The following is a 22098-nucleotide window of genomic DNA, read 5'->3' on the forward strand; positions in this document are numbered from 1 at the left end:
CTGCATCTATACTTGTATTCATGACTATTTTCATCCCGACTGCAAGTAGGTCTGACGTATGCTTGACCTTATTTTTGTTTTCAGTATCTGCTAACTGCCAAGTACAAGGCATGTGTGTTGGTAGTAATGCTGCTGTTATGTGTATAGACTTTGATTCTACAGAACAATTTATATTAGGGTCATCCAGCGACTACGCAACAAGAGTATGGGGTGTACATGACCACAGATTAAGGGTATGTTTGATTTTGTTTTGTTTCTGAATCCTAATAGTTTTGTAATTTCATCCAGATTTACTTTTAATAGTGTTATTCAAAATTACCAAATATTTGGACATATGTGACATGATCAAAGGGAATGAGTCACATATCGGCCCTGGTCGAAAATGAGTTTTACACATGTTTCTAAAGAGGACATTTAGAGCTTTCAGAAAGTGAAAACCCCATGTTGATACGCCTTTTCTTTGTGAAGTTACGTGAATTTATCAGTCGCTGAAAACAATATAAAACAAAAGAATTTTAACATTTCCTTGCCGATATATCAAAATCAATATGTGACATCCGACTCATTTCCCTTGATTGTGTCACATATATTTACTCATCTAGTCTAGAGATAAAAGCATGGATTATTTCAAACAAAAGGCTGAAAGTACTTCTGTTGACAATTTTATGAGCAGCGAAGCATAGTGCTAGTGAAAATCCATTGAGTAATATGACATTGAAGATAAATTTCCTTTAAAAAATTATGTTGGTGTTGAAAGATGCGAGTTATTAATTTTGGGAAGACAGGATTTTGATGACCTTGATTAATAGGGATGATGATGATGACATCACGTTTCACACGATGATAAGGAGGAGATGAAAATAATGCTCATAACGACGATGATGACAAATACAACTAGAAACCACTTGTGTTTGACCAAACACGAATATCTATGCCCGTGACCCCACCCCTTAACCAAGCACCCCCCTTGTCCCATTATGAAAACCTTTTGAAGTGGTCCAAGGAATCAAAATCAAAATGCCTACACATTCCCTTTTAAGGGAGTTTTTGTCAAGTGATCAGTTTTCTTGACGTACGATTCAGACCGTTATCATTGCAAACACAGGTAGCTAACAAAATACTACCTATTGCGCTACACTGTGTTAATAATGTCGTACCAATTTTGCTTTTTAAAGTCTTTAGACTTTGACCTCTGGGGGATGCGGCTAATATAGAATACATCAAGGGTCATGGGTCATCATTGTACCAAATGTGAACCCTGAGGCGCTGTAGTTCTTGAGCTACAGCTGTTTGAAATTTTACACATATTGCTCACTGTAGCCCATGGCCTTTGACCTCTGGGGTCGATGTTACCGCAGGAAATATCTAAGGGTCATGGGTCATCATTGTATCAAGCATGAACCCTGAGGGCGCTATAGTTCTTGAGCTAGAGCAGTTTTAAAAATTTACACATATTGCCCCCTGTAGCCCACGACCTTTGACCTCTGGGGTCGAGGCTACATTAAGTTACATCTAGGGGTCATGGGCCATCATTATACTAAGTATGAACCCTGAGGGCGCTATAGTTCTTGAGCTAGAGCCGTTTGAAATTTTACACATATTGCCCCCTGTAGCCCACGACCTTTGACCTCTGGGGTCGAGGTACCCTAGGATGATGCTAGGGGTCACGGGCCATCACTATACCAAGTTTGGGCCCCGAGACTACTTTGGTTCTTGAGCTAGAGGAGTGCAAAAAGTGATCTTGAGAAGAAGAAGAAGAAGAAGAAGAAGGAGAAGGAGAAGACTAAACAGAACAAATACAATATCTATGCCACCGTTCCACGGGCATAGATAAAGATGCCAAGGGTGATGGTACACTAAATTTCTGTTTTGGTTGCTTCTAAGGGTCCTATGGGTCATGACTGGCCCTTTGTGACCCTGTTTATGACAGTATTCCAGCTGCTTTTGTCTGGAACCAGATGGTGAGCTGTGTTCTATCTTGAGCCATACTTTCTCCTACTGAATTCATCTACATTGTATTTTGTTAATCTCAGTTTTGTAACACTTGATCTTTGTAATGTTTACAGCATACACTTACAGGCCACAGTGGGAAAGTTCTAGCAGCCAAATTTCTGGGAGAATCAAATAAAGTAGTCTCTGGTAGCCATGATAGAACACTTAAACTATGGGATCTTAGGAGTAAAGCATGTAAGTATAATACAATGTGAAGAAGTACTCCCGATTCCAGAAAAATACAGCACCTATTTTTTTTTATTAAAAAATATTATTCTAATTTGCCAAATCTTAATCCTTAAGTTAGACCTGGTAATAAAAATCAAATTTTAATATTTTGCCAGTTTTTGGAAATCAGGCCAAGAAATCTGTGACAGTACAGGTGAATATATTTGGATTAAACTCACAAGAATTTTATGAGAATCCTTGGTTTGTTTGGGTCAGTTGGTCAGATTTTTTTTAAAGTCACATCCAAAATAAACTTTTAATAAATAAAAACTAAATTGTGATCTTTCATTACTGCATGACTTCATTCATGTTTTAAAAGAGAATAGAAGCGTAAAGAAACTACAATCAACGAAAAAAGTCTTGGAACGCTTGCGTGTAAATAACGGAAAACTCTCACCCCCTCTCCCCCATTCAATGTTGAGAAATGCCAATGTCTTCAGCGGTTTCCCAATATGTTCCAACATTGATTGATGTGGAGAGGGGAAGGGTAAATCATTGTTGTAGAGGTAATGCTTGTTCCCAGGCACAATATACATCATTTCCATGATCATATGAAATTCTGCACGGAATTTCAACAGAGTGTACCAAGCGTTCCAAGGACTTTTTTCGTAGATTGTAGTCTTTGTGCTGGATTGTCACTTTAAAATGCATGTTTTTGGACCTTATTTCCAAACATTAACCAAACAGTAAAATTCAACATTTTATTGCCAGTTCTAACTAAAGGATTAGGATATAGCTATGTTTCATTTGACAAATTGTCAAAATAATTGGTGCTGGAATTGGGAGTAGAATAAGACATGTGTATACTACAAATTAGCTTTGCACTGACACTTGTACTTAAGTCCATTAATTAATGAAATTGTGCTGCAAATTTTGACACCTCAAAATTCATAACTTAGAAGCAGTGAAAATTAATCCATGATAATCTTGTGTAAAGTGCAAAAACTTCCAAGAATATCATGAGCTGAATAAGGCTGATGGTACATGAATATCTAATGTATGATAGAAGATGTATGTCTCAAATGCATTATAAATGCAATTGTGGATGTTTACAGACCTACTTGTAACAACGAAGGTTCCCTGTTACAGATAGTACCACGGTTCAAATGTGAAATGTCATGTGTGTGTCCTCGTTTACGGATAAACACCTACGCCCAGCATTACAGTTTTATGTATTTTTGCTATTGAAACGTTCAAATCATCCTTGAGTGAATTTCTTTCAAGACAAATTAATTGTATCGTATTATTTCACATATTTCACCATCAGGTAGTCGAACCTTGTTTGCCATGTCTAGTTGCAATGATCTAGTCACAAGCGACGGGGCAGGAACTAATATAATAAGCGGTCACTTCGACAGAAGAATACGATTTTGGGACACAAGGTAAGGGTCCAAATTTGTGCTGTATTTTTTAAAGTCTTGAACCCTGATTACCATAAACCATTTATATAAGTTGAGAAGTGCCTTTATTACATGGACTGAATGGGCTAGTCCAGTTGAAATCCATACAACTATGGAAGACATGACCTTAAGGCCAGAGTAATGGGAGAGAACATGGACCTTTTCGAGCATCATTATTTCTGAATTGTATGTCCAAAGTATATAAAACTATACATTTTTGGAAAGGAAATGAGTCAGGGAATCCCATGGTGACATCAGATTTGTTCAAAAATCTCGAGTTTTTGAAAAAATCACAAAAATTCACTTTTTTACCCCAATTTTTTTGTGACAACTTAGTAAAAAATCCGTTAGGAGTAAAAAAAAAATCAGTTAGCTTTTCATGAAGAAGAGACATGAACTTAGGGAAGGTTTTTTAATTTTTTTTAAATTTGTCTCTTTTTTAAAATATTGAAAAAAACATGTGAACAAAGCAATTTTGTCACTCTATTAAGCTAAAAATTGCACATAATGGTGTATATTTTTGTTTAAAACAAATATTTTGAAAAAATGAGAAAACATTCCCTAGTATAATTGGGGTTTTAAGAATTACAATTTGATCGAAAAATTTACCGCTAATTGACAACTTAAAAGGTTTTTTATCCTGATTTTATCTCAGGTCTGAGCATAGAGCTAATGAAATACAGCTTCCAGGGAAAGTCACTTCGTTGCAAATATCAGAAGACCGTAATTATTTACTAGCATGTTCAAGAGATGACTCTCTCAAGCTTGTAGACCTGAGAATGAATCAAGTCACACAGACATTTTGGTAAGTGCCTTTATTTGTAGTCTCCTTCGCAGTCGGTTTCTGTTGTTCATAACAAAACATCTGTAATCGTGTAGAAACAACGGCGCTTTGTGTAGGCGCAAAAAACATGGTGCAAAGACGCAGCTCTCATACTTGTAAACTTGGTGTTTGTGGTTAGATTGGATGATAACAAATAGATGTATGATTAATAGTATGATTGACATTGTGTGTTAGGTACAAAGTCCCTGGCAAAGTCCTGCATAAAATTGAAAGTACATAGTCAATATTTTTTACTCTGTCTTTGCGATCAATAGACTGGTTGATCCAAAATCAGAATTGTTCAGTAATGAATGAATGAATGAATGAAAGGCATGCTTATAAAGTGTAATCTGTCAAATGACCCCAATGCGCTGTACAAAATCTACCACTACATGTACTACTACTGTCTGTTCAATTAGCTTAGATTCTTGAATTTTTAAGATATTTGAAAAAATAGAAAATTGTGGTCAAAGTCATCAAAGAAAAGTGTTAGCACAGCCTTAGACCTAACATGATTTATACTTTTCAAATTCTAAAGTTCAGTTTAGAACCTCATTTCTTTTCAATTTTGGTCTTTTCCACGATATTTTTATTAAAATCTGTAGAACGTCGGGTACCATAAACTTTTTCGAATCAATCCATTTAGAGCAATGGGGACGAATGTCATAATACGCTGAGATAGTATTTATTCGACCATCCGTATCAGGAAGTATTGTCCATCAAAATAGCTATATCAGCCAGTATGCCTAATTTGTGTTGAAACCCTACTGTTGAAACATTACGTTATTATTTATGAACTAAGCTGTTCTAAAATATGCCCAGCTTATATATATAAATACATTCCTTGTGTATTTATTTGTTTGTTTGTTTGTTTGTTTGTTTGTATGTTTGTTTGTTTGTTTGTTTGTTTGTTTGTTTGTTTGTTTGTTTGTTTGTTTGTTTGTTTATTTATTTTACGAATTGTTCTGAGAAGGTATAGGACTATAGGCCTACTACAAAATTACACATTTATTTTCAATTTGTTATTCCGGGGTTTTTTTTTGTATGAGAAGGACATTTGGAAACAAAAGAATTTTTGCATCAGAAAATATTATTTAAAACAATCAGGTTACAGAAGACAATTCTTGTAAAGTCACTGTATCTGAAAATGTCAAGTTTAAAGCTGATATTCTTGGGAAGGAATGATGGTATTAAACAAAACTCAAGTTACATTGTAAACCAGTTGAAATAAGAACGAAATCCATAATTTTAATGTCATTGTTTAGGAAAAAATAATGCTCAGATTAATGTTATGCATAAAACGTAATCGCGCCATAATTATAGTTTCGTGTAACAAAAACCGGTGGACCATCATCACCTATAGAACCTATCCAATAACCGGAACGATATAACAATTGGAATGGCAGGACAGATTGGTGGACAGATTGTTTTACCAAATTGGATAGGGTCTATGCCCTAAGTTGAGAATGGACCGTCCCACTCGATTTGTAAAAAGGTCGCAAACCCTTATGGTGGACCCAAGTAACTGCCTAAAATGAGGCAAAATTGAAAAGAAATGAGGTTTTAAATTGAACTTTGGAATTTGAAAAGTATAAACCACATTAGGTCTAAGGCTGTGCTAACACTTTTCTTTGATGACTTTGGCCACAATTATTTATTTTTTCAAATATCTTAAAAATTCAAGAATCTAAGCTAATTGAACAGACAGTACCACTTAAACTACACATAATATATGCAAAGATACAAAATAATCAGAGCCAAATGTTGAAAAGATTAGATTTTAGTAAGTGAGCTCTCATAATTAATTATGCCAAGCTAGTACATTCAATAACATACATACTTTACTTTTACTGTCACTAATTTTATAAACTTATTTAAGACCATTTATTGAATACTTAAACAGTATAATTCCGAGTTCAACTGAATGCATTCATCATGATTTAATAACATATTTTTATTTATCAAAAATTGAATATGGCTCTGGTTTTTTTAACATGTATCAAAAGGCTAAATGACACTTTGGGAAACCCCAGCAGAAACACATGACATATTTCAGGATAACTTTTTATATTTTTATGTAGTGTAGACCAAGGCTAATCTCCCATAGCTTAACAAAATTTGTCCCAGTTTTCTTTCTTTACTTGTGACAAGACCAAATGTCCAATTGTTAACGGAAATTTGTCAACCTAACAAAAGTGACTAATTTGTTTTGTATGCAAAATAAAACCAGATCAGCTCTGAGTATTCTGTTCAATATTTTATGGACACATGTTAGTACAAGATCCAAGAAATCCAAGATTTACCTAAATAATTTCTAACATAAAAAAAATTTGAGCACTTGAAAATTATGTTTCGGATGTTACATTTTCCGTTAACAATCTTGCTCTATTTTTAACATGGTCTAAGTGATTGTTTTATCAAGTAAAACATGCACAAATACTTTTAATGTATGCCTCAGGGCAATATAAATAATTGCAAATGCACATTTTGTATCGGTTGAATGTTTTCAAATTATTGTGAAGCATTACTTAAATGGGTCTCATTTTCCGTTAACAGTTTTGTAACATCCGAAAGAATACATATTGTCTTATAATTATGTGAAGAACAATACCAGCTTTGAATTTTCATTATTAAGTTGAAGTAGACATGTCAACAAGTATCTTAATGAAAAATGATTTTAGTTCCTCTTGACTTTATGTAAAATGTTGGCCACACAACATTTCCGTTAACAATGGTAACATCCGAATCAAATGTAACATCCGAGACAGAAAGAGTGACATTTTATTGAAGAAATTAAATTAGAGGGGAAATGAAAGGGTCAAATGGATTGGAAATCATGGGAAGGCCATAGTAGATATATTTTTTACCATACTTGGGTTTGTTCTTTGAATGTGCAAACCGTTAGCATGTCAAGTTTGTTTCGGATGTTACAAGGCAAAATGTTAACGGAAAGTGAGGCCAATGACAGGGCATTGTAAGAAGATTTTAGAATATACACTTAAATGAATGTGAATTTCTAGTAAATTTGGTGTATATTCTCATTTTCCTAATATTGCTGACTCCATTTCACCTTTGTAAACCTTGCTAGTGGATAAAATTACAAGTTGTTAGCTCTACAATATCTATTGTCTCTATGCACAACACATAAGATAAAAGGCAACATAATTGATTTGGTTCACTCCTTTCAAATTAATTTCATTACTGACATATACACATTTCCTAAGAAATTTATTTTAAATTTGAAAAGCAACTTACACTGAGTATTTTTCCATACACTAACAAAATACTTTGATTTAAAATATGTTTCGGATGTTACCCATTTTTTGTTAACAAGTCCAAAATAAAGTTGTAATTTCAAAAACTTTATAATATTTTAGCACTAGATGATATCTAAAACTTATTGAAAATAATTAAGTAACAATTTTATCATAACAATGATAACATTTAATTTCAAAATTGAAAAAAGCTGCATTTTCATAAAAAAGTGAACCTTTTTAAATATGTACATGTACATGTGTTAGGCCTATATTGGAATCACTATGCACATATACCAGAAATGAAGCAGGAGAAATACTTATTATGCTTCATACAGCTTCATTATATCCAATAAAACTATAAATTATCAATGGAAACAAATTAACCACTAAGAAAAATACTCTTAATAACAGAACAAGTTTCATGGGAATTATTTGTTAATACAGCCTTTTGAACTGTTTTAATACACATCAGTTTTTGCATATTTTATATATATGTGCAAATGATAATGATTGTGCCTTGCATTAAAACATTTCTGTGTCCATCATGGCAACATACCTGTTGTACATATGCAATGATCTTATGTTTGTTAATTCAACTTCCAACCATCAAACTTTTAAAAAATGTTAACAGCATGTAACATCCGAATCACTTCCTTTAATTATACAAGTATTTGTACATATTTTGAATCATTTGAATATTTTCAACAGGTTTTCTGATTCAAAGTGATTGATATTTATGCTAAACAATGAAATGTCACAAATGTTTCCCTCAATTAGTTAAATTAGATTGCAATTGTATGTTAACGTAATGTAACATCCGAAACACTCTGGGAAGTTGGGAAGACGTAAAAGAGAGCCTGATTATGCTTGTAAGAAAGGTGTAGCCCTTTGTATTATCAACTTAATGCTTCAGGGAGCTAATTAATTTGATTTATTATGATGTCCAGTGCACATTTACAATAAGGATGTGGTAACAATGTATATGAATAAATGTGGATATCAGTACATGGCTAACTCCATGAAGTTGGGGCACAAAGTGTGACATAAGGGTCAAAATTTCAAAATGACTTAATTCTAAATGTAATGTGTGTTTTAGTTACTTCAACTATCATACTTCAACAAAAAAGTGATCTTTTTACATTGGAAAGTACAGAATTTCTGTGGAAGTGCTTTGTTGTTCAGTAGTCGAGGCAAATATCACGATGCTACATGGACACCATTTTATACTAGCTCTCTCTATTTTAAACATACTGTCCATAACATGTCTTAATAAAATACTTTTTTATGATGTCCTACCATGGCAAATTCGCATAATATTACCAATTACACTATCTTAAATCAGAAACAAAAGTTATGAGGCATCGAAAATGAAGGATGACAGGTAAATCTATTCAAAATTATGTTTGATTTCTTTTTGTATCTAAAATTCACAAGGAATATATTTGCAGCTACCTAGGATGGTTCAGAAAGTATTAGATTCACAGCTGGTAGTTTATTTTGAAACTAGAAGTAAAAAAAACTTGCCTTTGTTGCAAAAATTCAACATAATTCTACCGATGCTACTTGGACACCGTGTCCTGTAGAATAGGTAGGATTGTGAGTTTTGCACAAGAAGTAATCATACTTTGTGGTAAAGTTATTTAAAAATTATATTTGAGCCTACGAACATTAAAAGTTGTCGAAAAAATAAAACAAGGATACCTAAAAAACTGGTGAATACATAAAACTGACAAAACTGTGTACCGATGCTACATGGACACCGTGTCTAATAGTGCATAAAAATTTGTATTGAACACATAAATATTTTACAATGTTTGCCTGCCCTCAAAAGTTAATATGTTTAGTTGTTTGTCATCTAGTTTCAAAATATAAGAAGAAATTACATACATTTTAACTGTTTGCTTCCCAATGCTATACTTTGATCACGATGCTACATCCCGATGCTACATGGACACCGCACCATTTTTTCAAAATATTTACTCTTAGGTAAAATGGCAGCTCCTCAAATCAAGTTCCCTTGAAAACCCCTACCCAGTCACATCTTAAAATAAGTCCATTCATGTCAGTATGTGTACTGACCTTGCTGTAAGCAAGTATAATGGTTTGAAATCTCCCGATGCTACACGTGGACACCACAGTGACATTTTCTCATGAAATTTTAAAACGACTGAGAGCTTAGGCACAAATGCTGGTCAAATTTCCTATAAACACGTTTACATCAATAAAAACACAAAACAAATTGATTTGAATGATACATGTATGTGCTGTGGGTGAGCTGTTATACCGATGCTACACTTATTTTTCTGGACACCGCGTGTAGCATCGGGAAGCTCATTTTTGACATCCCATAAATTTTAATTGACTGGTTTCTGTTTTGTTTAAATGTACTTTTTAGCTACTACCAACATTAATTCATGTAATATTATGTAAAACTGTGACTGTTTGATGTTACAATTGAAATTATTTGTATTCCGCATACTTGCTTTTTCTATGTCACGTTTTTTGCCCTAAAAAGTGCTGGACACCAACCACTTAATGGCCCGTAAAAATAAGAATATAATAGGTACAATTTTCAAGTAACTTTTACATGGAAGTTAAACTTCATATCTATTTATATAAATATCAACTGAGGAGAAAAGGTTCATATAAGAAATATTAAACTGCATTTATACTATAAAATTCTCCCAATTTGTAATGTGTCCCAACTTCATGGAATAAGCCACATGTATATATCTAAATTAACATTTGTTCTTCAGGAAGATGAAAATATCATTTAATGATGATTAGATTTGAAAGTATCAGCTTTAATTATCTGACAGTGATCATCACTTACATTTTTGAACTAGTATATGCTTAGAAATAGGGCCAGATACCTGCAAATAATGCATGTTAACATAATAATGTAACATCCGAAACCCACAAGTATAGAGAGTTACATTTTTACTATAAAGGCATTATCAAACTTATTTTGATATGTCAGTACTTGGTTATCATTACCTTGTTCACATATGAATTAGCAATATATGTGGATGAAATAAATTACATTTAGAGCATATTTTTGACCACCAAACCTGCTATTTTGCCCATTTTTCAGTTTCATATGCCTGAAAAGTTACCTAAAAGTGATCGCAGAATGGCCATATTTGGTCAATAGTAACTTGCACTCATTATTTTCCTATCACAACTAATTTGGTAACTAATGGGCATTACTGTAAGCAACATCTAGCTTTGGCAACAAGTTGCTTTTTTAGAAAAAAAATCTTATTTGGCTAAAGGGTTTTAAAGTTTACAGACCAAATGAACAGAATTAAGCTCCAAGTTTTGTATTTTCATAAAATTCAAGTCATCTGCTTTGAGAAATGACATATTTTAAGTGTCTTCTGTCAATTTCATTTTTACCCTCTTAGTTCACACTTTTGATACATGTTAAAAAAACCAGAGCCATATGACATAGTCTAGTCGACATGTACAGTTAGAAACTCAGCCAGTTATCTGCTTTGGATCTAGACTCTACACTGATGTTTTGTAGAACTTAACAGCTTTATCATCAGCTACAGCAAGCAAACCATCATCTGTGAAAGCGATAGCTCTGGGGTCTTTCAGTCCTTCCACAAGGCATGCTATTTTTTGTCCGGTGCGCCAGCAGTATTGCTCTACAACACCACCATCTTCTGCATCTTGTTCTGCGTCTTTACGACCAATAAGTAAACAGTCGGTTGCCTTATCATAGCACATAGCAGTGGGATTAGCAATGTCAATACATGTCACTAAATGTTCATGATGTTTTGGTTGACGATAATAGGCCTGATTCAAATCACACCAGTCCTTACCCCAGAAACGAAATACACACACTCGGTCCTCTAAATTTGATACCGCAATATGCATATTTCCATGCTGCTCATATATAAGAACTATCTGCCACGGCACCAATTGTATTGATTGCAAATTCATTGATGTTTGAGGCTTTACTTGAAGCTCTTCTGGAGAGACCCATGTCGCAGTGTATGACATGATACGCCAATAATGGAAATCCCCGGCAAGAATGTGCCACCTCTCATCACTTTGAGTAATTGCAACAATGACCAGCTTAAATTCATGATCCTCAAAGAGGATATGACATTTTTCATGTATTCCTAATGCAGAATACACATGAAGCCTCGTACATGGAGATTGATATGTAGCTCCTCCAACCATGAACTTTCCTGCCTCAGTCACTGCAACAATAGGGTCAGTGTCCGTAGAAACTAGATCAAACTGATGCATAAGCTTGGCTTTTGAATCCTGACACATCTTGTAAACGGGAACTGACTTACTTTCTCGAAAAGTTAATGTTAATATACCACCAGGCCCTGTTGAAATGTTATTGATAATGTTACGGAACTTAAATTTACAACATGTATGTAGCTCTATCTTTCGCACTCTTACAGATGATACTTGTCCCAAGTTTAGTAAAGAATCTTTCATGAATCCATATGAAGTGAGGTACACTTCACTATCTGCTATTTTTTCTCTATCTGCAATCTCCAAGTCATTCAACTTTTTTGCCAATGCTGCATGCTGACCTAAGTATTCATGACATGTGCCCTTTGCTATCAACGCTTTAGTATCATTAACTACAGTTTGCAGATCATGCACTCGCTTATTCAATGCCACCTTTTGACGTTCACATTTCTCCAACTCCTGACCTTCACGTAATTTGGTCCTAAGTTTTTGTGCTTGCTCCTCTACAGCAGCAAAAGCCATCGCAACAGCTCTATCAATATCGTCCTCTGATTGCTTGAGATGAATATGAATTCTTTGCTCACATTTAGTTACATGATGTGCCTGTTTCTTGAGGTTCAATATTTTCTTCTCATTTCTTTTCACTGTGGCTTCCATAATCTGTAGCTTTTCACTGTGTACATCTGTCACATTCTTGACATTATGCTGTGGTCGCTCATGAGTTATAGCAAGACATGCCAAACAGACAGCGACTTGACAAGTCAAACAGTAAAAGTGCAGTTTTTCACCTTCATGTTTTGAGCACAATGGTACCCTGTCTGATTTTTTCTCAGCTGCTGGTTCAGGTTTTGTTGAACTTGACTTGGTATTGGGAGGTTTTTTTGCATGTTTTTGGTGCTTCTCAGCAAGACTTCTCAATCTGATATTAGTTGGTAGCAAGGATATGTCCCCATGTTGAACGCGACTGATTTTCCTACACTCTGGACATGAAATAACTTGTGTGCCTTTTTGCAGCAACTGTCCCAGACACAGTTGGCAGTATATATGAGGACAATTCAGTTGTTTTGGTGTATGTGGGTCAATGAATAGATAAAAGCATAGTGGACACATTAAATCCTCCTCTGCACTGGTCAAGTAGGATGATGCCATGGTTGAATTGTGTATGTAAACTTAGCAATGTCCAACACATGGCAACTCAGAATAATATGATGTGATTTCAGTAATGACCTGAACCTGGAAGTGCATGCATGTCCTGCCGCCTGTGTTGCCAGTTTGTTTAGAGGTCTTATATTCCCTACTGTGACAGATTGCTATGAATATTCATAAAGTGATGTTCTGTACATGCATGCAGCATATAACTGCTTATACATTGTATAGCCATATAAATGCATTACTATGTGTATATATATGTAAGTGTGTCTCTGAGCCAGCACTTAATTGCATACAGTACACATCGGAGTGTTCAGTCAACTTAGACATACAGTTTTAAATTTGAAAACATGATCATATTTTGGCCTTAATAGTATCATGAAAGAAAAGTCTTTTCATATTGCTATACCTTATATTTTTTCAAGAGTTTTAAATTTGAATACATTTATCTAATATTCAAGTTTGGTCAATTTTCTAAATAAGTTCTACAATGTCATGCACCCAGTTTTTGTACATGGTTTTAAGTAGGTCACTGTACCCCATTTTATAATTGTTGTCAAGTTCATTTAAAATAGGGTATAATTAAATAATCAATGATAAAGAAATATGTTGCTGTAGGAAATTAAACAGTTGGGGGGATGGATCTTTTAGGTTAATTGAGCCTGTAAAACTTTGCTTCCTGATCAAAAGGGGAAAGGGGAGTAATGTGGGCACACAGTATGTTATGATAACCTTTAAAATGGGATAAAAAAAAACCAGGTACAAATAATCCAGCAACTAGCACATGTTTTGCAAACCCCTGGGAATTATTATTGGATGGGATTGTTTCACAATTTTTATTGTTGGTGATTTTTAATGTGTTGACACTGTATACAGAAAAATACCAATGATTTGACTACAATAGCTATGAAAAATAATTGCATATCACAGGTTGTAAACTACACTGATCTGTACAAGGGTTGTTTGATTTAAATCTTTGATTTAAATCGTGATTTAAATCACTTGATTTTTTTTTTAAATCAGTGATTTAAATCAACTTTTTTAATTTTTTACCATTTTTGATAAATGTAAGTTAATTTTTTTCTTAAATTGACTGTTTCACTTCATTATGGGGTATAGGAGCTCTTGGAGTTAAAATTTTTTTTAAAAATTGATTTAAATAAAAAAAATCAGATTTAAATTTTTTTTTTAAATCAAAAAAATCATCAACCCTGATTTGATCACCTCGATGTTACTGATCAATTGTGAATGATGTTAGAATCAACTGGTCAATCACAGTCAACCAGATCTTTACAGTACCCAGACTGTATTTTTGCGATTGAACCATATGCAGCCTGGGCCCGAGAAATTCAAAGTATTGCTACCAGTCAAAGACTGTATGTCACAATTGAGCAATATGCAGTGTGGTCCCGAGACTTCTTCATTTGATGATAAAGTCCAACCTCTTTTATCTTACCATGATAGGACATTATAAGCTGGATACATGACAAGAAATTCCGGAGTGAAATATTGTAACAATACATTGAATGCGTGAAGTGCTAAATTTACTCCATGGAGGCATTTAAAAAAATTGAGTTACTATAATTATTACCTTGTAGTAATATTAGGATATCATATACTGAAAACACAAAAGGTCTAGCATACTTGGTTCTAAATAGGGATGACCAATGAACCATCAACTTGATTAGAACACTCCCATAGACATGCAGGGAGCTCAACTGTGCACTGCTTGCACAGACATTTCTAAATTGAGCTCATTCTTTTATTTTTCATAATTTTTCTGTAAAAATTGGAGATGTTAATGCCAATTATGTTTTGTAACTATCCTGCAAATTACAGCATCATAACTTTTTGGTTTTTCTGTAAGTGTGAGTCAAAATTGGTCAATCGCCACAGTGCGCTTAATTGCCAGTGGCCCAGTGCAGCACTGCTCAGAATGGCACAAAATATTCAGATGAAAAGATCAGGTGAACACCTTGACCTACTGAGCTGTAATTTGGCAGAGTTGTTGTTATTACCTCTATCATACCCTCTGTAAAAAGGAAAAAAAAAAAACGGACAAGTAGATCTCGAGTTAAAAATTAAATCACCAGCTTCCCTTTGAATTTCCAAACACCTTTCGAATCATGTTAAATAGACACCTTTCTGAACATAAATGTGAAGTTTCATGCTCATTTGTTGTATTATTCACCTGATCTCAACCCTAAACATTTTCTTATATTTATACCATCTGCACTGACTTGCTGCTATATTACGCACAGGAGCCGTACTTTTAAAAAATACGCGCCTAATCAATAATGAGTCTTTCACTCCATTGTTAAAGTACTGTGCTCTCTGTAGCATATGGCGTGACCAGGCCCTGGATGTGATGGTTTTGTAGCACATGACAGTATTCATTCAAGCCTATCAAGGTCTGTTATTAGCCACTTGCTGAATGGCTGGGCATTATCAGCTATCAAAGAGATACCTTATGCTGCTGCCAATCACAATAGAGGTTAAACATTTTGTTAAAACCCCAGAAGTGATATCAGGATAAAGCTGTGCATGTTGGTACTTGATTGTTTGGATTCCTATGTTGAAAATCCCTTGTAGTACATTAGTATTTTTCTTATGTGTAGTGTATATTGTTGTGGAAAAAAAGTTCACCTGGACTTTTGATTTTGTGCCACTTTGGCCATTATGGATGATTTTTGGCAAATGTTTTCTAAAAGCATGATTTCAGTGCCTCGGTTTGAAGAAATACTTAATGCTATTGACTAGTAAAGTGCCATTTCATAAGAAACCCTTTGATACTTTCACAATATGCTTGTTTCATGTTTGCATATATATTAAAATAAAGAAATATAAAAGGTAAATATATGCTTATACCAATTTTGCTCACATTGCTATATTTAGACTTTGTCAATTTATTTCGCTCCAATGACCGGTCAGAATGGGAAACTTTGAAAATTCATAATTGAAAAGTTTTTGACCGATTTTGACCATTTAACCACCAAAATACTTCTGTTGATGAGTTCTTTCCAGAAAACAATCTTTTGTAGCAAAAGGGGCAACATGAAATTATGATGGTCATCCCTATTCTAAAGTTATGAGGTTTTGTGATGTGTATTTGCTTATGTATTTTATTGTTTTTTACTCCATATTTTTGCCTTTATCTCAGTTTCAAATTTGCCGCCTTTGGCCCCATGGACCAGATCGTGTCACATATTCAAGTGTTGTATGTTAACATTAATATGTCCTTCTGAAGGCTTTGGAGATGAGATAAAGTTGTCAAAGCATTAAAACTGTGTTTTCATATGAAGATCACACAGCTGTATAACAGAGAGGATCTGTATCTAGAGGCCTGAATAAGCTGCTACCATGAAAATAAGGTATAGGTCAATGTAAGGAAATTTTAAATTGAGAATAAAAAAACCAGGAAATCTTTCAAAATTGGCAAAGCGCAAAAAATTAATTTAGCGAAAAGGTACCACTTTTTCCATTTTAATCTGAACTCAAATTTGTTTTACCCATTTCTCACAAAATTTTTGATTTTTTTAAATGATGTTCTAAGTCAGTTCAAAGTTCTGATAAGAATAAGCATTTGAAACAAAAAAGTTTTCTACTAAAAGAGTTCTCAATTTCTTAGTTGTTAACATGTGCCAGTAGACCATTTATAGGGTTGAGCTTGAAACTGTAATTTAGCACACATGGAAAGTGATTGTTATTAATTCTAGTGTTCTATTTGATATTGTATCACATCTTTCTAATTTCAGTGCTGATAGTTTTAAAGTGGTTTTAGATTACACAAGAGCGGCCTTGAGTCCAGACGGTGTGCTAGCTGCAGTAGGCTCCCAAGATGGCACAATATGTGTCTGGAATGTACAATCAGGAAAACTAGAAAAAACAATCAAGGAACACAAGTAAGTGGTATTGTAGGATGTAATTTTTATTTCATCATTCTCTTTAAATGAAAAACAAAGAGAATGTATAAAACAAAACATGTTTTGACATAATATTCCTGTTTTCAAGACTACAATAACACATCTCTGTTTGAAGTATATATTCACCAGTACAATTTCATTACTGTTTGCCGAGGGTTTATTTACGAGAGCCCAAACTCCATCTACAGGGCATCTTGTCTCAAGGTGAGAGATAGTGTTTAGAATAATGCTATGTGTGTATTTCCCAGTGGCAGTTTCACATCGCACATGCTAACTTAATCCTGCGGGATGTATACACACAAGTAGAAGATCAGTTTGTTTGCATCTGGTGACGCAACTGCGTAAACACACTGATGGCACTCTCAACTTAAGACGAGACACACTTATAGCCTCATGTTTTTAATACTATATTCAGAAAGTCATCAGCCTGACAAAAACTAAAAGCAATTTTTGGCGAAAAAGCCGGAATTTGAATGCAATCGGTGTAACTGTCCCTCATTTTGAGCGGAGACGAATACCGTCTCAGATTTTGAGGGACTGTCCCATATTTGGGGTTTACCAAAGTGAAAATGATAGAGAGTCCTGTTTTCTGAAGATTTCAGTGATGCCAAATTTAAATGTAAGAATAGCAGAAAATTATGCAAATTTCACTTTCAAATTTTGCTATAGCATTCTCTTTAGTCTATTGTGATAAATTCAGACCTGCAAAATCTTCTCTGAATTGTGAAAGTATTGCACACCTCAAGTCATTGAATTTGTCTATACCTGGTTTGTGTACATAAACAAGGTTTTGGGTCTCAAGGCAACACTGTCTGCAGCGGATGATGCTGTCTGCAGAGCAGACAACGTCTGCAGATGTCGCTATCTGCAGCGGCAGCGCTGTCTGCTGCGGACGATGCTGTCTGCAGCGTACAACAAGAAATTGTGGAAGACGTTTTTGGAAAATTAGGCTACTCCAGTTGAAATCCGTACACCCCTATTGAAGGCACAGCCTTAATCTCCCACAAAGAGAGTGTGAATTTCACGTGGGTTACCTAAATGAGTGACTCCATTTGAAATCTATACACCCTGTGTGGGAGAGTAAGGTCATGTCTTCCATATAGGTTGTTTGAATTTCATGTGGAATAACCCATTAAGGGTTGTATCTATCGCAATGAAAATCACCCGCAAGAAGCTGGACGATATTTGTGCCATTAAAGGAAATGTATGATCTTGTTTGATTTTTTCACAGCTCAACAGTAGTAGCAGTAGCATGGCATCCCAATGGCAGGCAAATGCTAAGCTGTGATCGCAATAAGAAAGTCATCTTATGGGCAGGATTTTAGCTGGCTTCCTCCTTTCTTCAATAAGGTGCTTCACAAGTCAAACTACCAGGAACATCCTGATGGAAGACAATGCTGAGCTGTGATTGTAATTAACAAGTAATGGGATATTCCATTGAAACCCATATATCAGTACTATCTCATTTCTAGTTGACTATATGTGACATGATTAAGGGGAATGAGTCGGATGTTGCTAGCAAAAACAGTCTTCAAATTCTTTTGTTTTATATTGTTTTCAGCCATTGATAAATTGCTCGTAACTCTGTAACCTGATGTATGATTTTGATGGGGTTTGCATCAAAATGTAGCATTTGTTAACTGCCAGAAAATGATGTAAAAAAATTCTAATTGAACATTAGAATGTGACTTATTCCCCTTGATCATGTCACATGTGGTCAAGGGGGGGATTTGATGCCAAAATCAAGCTGAAAGTGGCAGAAATTTGTATAATCTTCCACTTTTTTTTAAATGAAAATTGTTGGATCTGGATTGGCTAAAACTGTCAAATTTGGTTGTTAGGATGATTCAATGATGGACTAGCCCAGTCTGGAGCAGGAAAAGATGAATAAATGTATAGGTTGATATAGCAAATTGGACAATTCCAGTTGAAATCTATACACCCTGTATGGAATACATGATCTTAATCTCCCACGCAGGGAGTGTGAATATCAAATGGGGTTACCTGAATGGGTGTCTCAATTTGAAATGTAAACCACCTGTGTGGGTCATGTCTTTCATAGGGGGTGTATAACTGGAATAGCCCATTGGCAAGTCACAGATAATGACAAGAGTCAATCATTCCAGGATTTGCACCTGTTACCTCTTATTTTAAAGCCCAATTGTAGTATCTTTTAAAACTCAGGGGCGTGCTATGCTGCATATAATTTAAGAGCTGAATTTGCTGGAAACCTAACTATAAAAATCACAGGGTTTCTTTATTCATCTGTAGTACAGGAGTTTACTTGGTTAATTGGTTTCCCTTCTTATAACACTAATGTGCATCATAAGTCCAAATTAATCCACCAGAAATATCCCAATGGATGACAAATACCATGTTGTCATCATAATTGGGAAGTCATCTTACAGGCAGGATTTAGATGATTTCCTTCTTTCATCACTGATGTGCTTCATAAGTCAAACTACCAGGAACACATGTGATTGACATTAATCAGTACTTTTAGGTAGTAGTTTTATTTTCAGGATTATTCTCAATTTCATCTCTTATCATTCCATCAGTGTATGAAAGTATGAGAAAGGATTTTTATGTTATTTTTTTTTATAGTTTTACTGTTATAATTGTAGATGATCCATGTTGGTGATATATGTGATGCGATCAAGCAAAATCAGTCGGAACTCGGAAATATTGATTTTGAGATATAGCCAAACAAAGGTAATATTTTTTATGTTCCCTTTTGTTTTGGAAACTCTTTAATTGCTTATATCTTTTGAACTGGTTGCTCAATTTCAACGGGGTTTTCTGCACAATACAGCTTTGTTACTGCTTTTTACTATCATATAAGAAAAACCAAATTACAATATGGTTGATTGCATCACATATGAACTTTTAAGTGAATTTGAGAATGTAAATAATTCTCAAATTTTGTTCTCACCTGGGAATTGAAGCTGTGTGCCACTTTTGTGTTAATATAAATTGAAGGGATATTGTATGCACACTATGTCAGAATATTAATTTTGAAAGATGGGTTGGGAACAAGTGAGATAATCTGTTTTATGGTATGTTTTCCCATTCTTCAGCAAGTCAAATGCACGATAAACAACTTGATCTCATCTCCCTGGTTATAATTGTTTGAGAACATGAAATGCACTCAAATTGTTCCCGGAAAACAGAATTCTCATGGCCTACAGGAAAACAAACTTTTTTTTAGTTTTTTAGTCTATAATTTGCTTATGTAAAATATGTGTTTGATGAGTTATGATTATATATACTGATAATTACCAAATTTGCTTTCTAAACCTGCAATCTGCATGTTTGCATATGAACATGTAAATAAAGGATTTTATTTATTGTTTTTAATCTGATTTAATAGCATTTGATATTATTTTTAGTTCATATGTAAACGGTTTTTCCGGCAATAATATTCAGATGGAAATTTTGATTGATTTATGTTTTTTATGATTTAGAAAATGCCTGATGTATATGAATCAAACACCTGAAACTTCGCAAGTTTCGCAAGTTTGTTGCTGCTTGGCGGTAGAGAGCAACATATAGGATATTCCAGTTGAAACCCATACCCCATATGGAATACACAACCTTAAAGTTGTTTTTTTAAACTTCCGTGGTCCGGTATGCGCTGGTGAATTGCGATCGCAGTAGAATTGACAAGGTCGCCTTACTACGCTACCGCTACCAAGACCAATGGATCAGCCGGCTTGTTGTCAAGTGCATTGATCAGCCAATCAGATATTTTTATTTTATTTCAGTCTTATTGGGCTGAACAGTTTGTAGGGATAGGGCAGTTAGGGTTAATCCAGGGCAAAACATATGTTTTTGATAACAGGAGCTATATTTTGAACAGATTCAATGAAAAGAGTACTTGTGTGAAATTGTGAACTTTATCCAATTACAAAAAAAAAATTCTGATCTATTTTGTGAAATTTTGGAGTGAATTTTGTTAGCCCTGTATTATTAATTAATCCATACTAGTATTCCCAAACTGAGTGATATTCTGCAAGTTTTGTTATGAGCTACTTTATTTGTGAGTAACCTTATGAGGTTTTTAAATGTATTATGCTATCTTGTGAGTTATGTTATGGGTAGGAGCATGATGGGGAGAGCACCATGCCTGATGGGGGGGGGCACAAGCTATTGTTCATCAATTTTCCTATAGGATTTTCTAAATCAAATCATTGGGTGTGGGCATGTGCCATCCTTCTCCCTATGATGCTATGCCACTGGGTATAATTGAAGACTGAATCAAAAAGACTAGTTTGCGTATGACGTCGGGGCAAAGGCGCGACGTGATTGGTTGCTGTCCTGCGCAGTACAGCATTTTTGGTCTGGTTGACAGGACGTCATACGCAAACTAGTCTTTTTAATTTGGTCTTCAATTATAGGAGCAAGTTATCTTATGAGTTATATAAGTTACCTTAGAATTACTATGAGTTACTATACATCAGTAAGAGAAAGCAAAAGAATAGTCATTGTACATGTCAGCAAGTCGCTACTGCCTGATTATGGTGACAGGTTGTTACCAAAAAGAATTGCCAGGTTAATGAATATTTCCCTTCATTAATTTCTGTTGAAAGTTTTAAAACTATGTTTGTTTATCGTCTTTGTAACATAGTGATGTAAAATGTTGTCCTTACCTATGTATATATTTATCTATATATATATATATCTAAATTGTTTATGTATGATATTATGATGAGTGTCAATTCCCCATATGTATATAGTGTAGATATATACACTCTCTGCATTATCAGATTGAAACTGTAATTTATGCATTTCTGATTTTCTGTACTATTTTTTATGATTTGTATAACTATGAGATATTGCTATTTTGTGCTGAAGAAATAGATAATTTTGTAACAAATTTGCATATTGTTTAAGTTAAAAGCTACCCACAATTCAAAATGCCATTTGAGATCAATAATAAAAACCATAAACCGAAGAGAAAAGAAGATAGAAATAAATGCTTTATGGAATCAAATTGTGTTAAACACGTTGCTGAATCAAGTGGGGGTGAATAGAGTGGAAAATAATGATTATAAACTTAACATCAACATCAGCAACAATAATAATAATAATAATAAGATGATGAT

General features: G+C 34.3%; 1 protein-coding gene across 1 annotated transcript in view; it reads left to right on the top strand.

Moving 5' to 3' along the window:
* Positions 1 to 19058, top strand: part of LOC140155636 (autophagy-related protein 16-1-like) — a 31339-nt gene extending 12281 nt beyond the window's left edge. Inside the window, exons 9-14 of the mRNA XM_072178551.1 lie at positions 85 to 233; positions 2067 to 2187; positions 3488 to 3602; positions 4276 to 4425; positions 16826 to 16972; positions 18225 to 19058. Of these exons, the coding sequence (XP_072034652.1) occupies positions 85 to 233; positions 2067 to 2187; positions 3488 to 3602; positions 4276 to 4425; positions 16826 to 16972; positions 18225 to 18318 (776 nt within the window). The 3' untranslated portion in view covers positions 18319 to 19058. The remainder of the gene's footprint in view (positions 1 to 84; positions 234 to 2066; positions 2188 to 3487; positions 3603 to 4275; positions 4426 to 16825; positions 16973 to 18224) is intronic.
* The last annotated feature ends 3040 nt before the right edge of the window (positions 19059 to 22098 follow it).

This window comes from Amphiura filiformis, chromosome 6, assembly GCF_039555335.1.
Source record: "Amphiura filiformis chromosome 6, Afil_fr2py, whole genome shotgun sequence".
NCBI lineage: Eukaryota > Metazoa > Echinodermata > Ophiuroidea > Amphilepidida > Amphiuridae > Amphiura > Amphiura filiformis.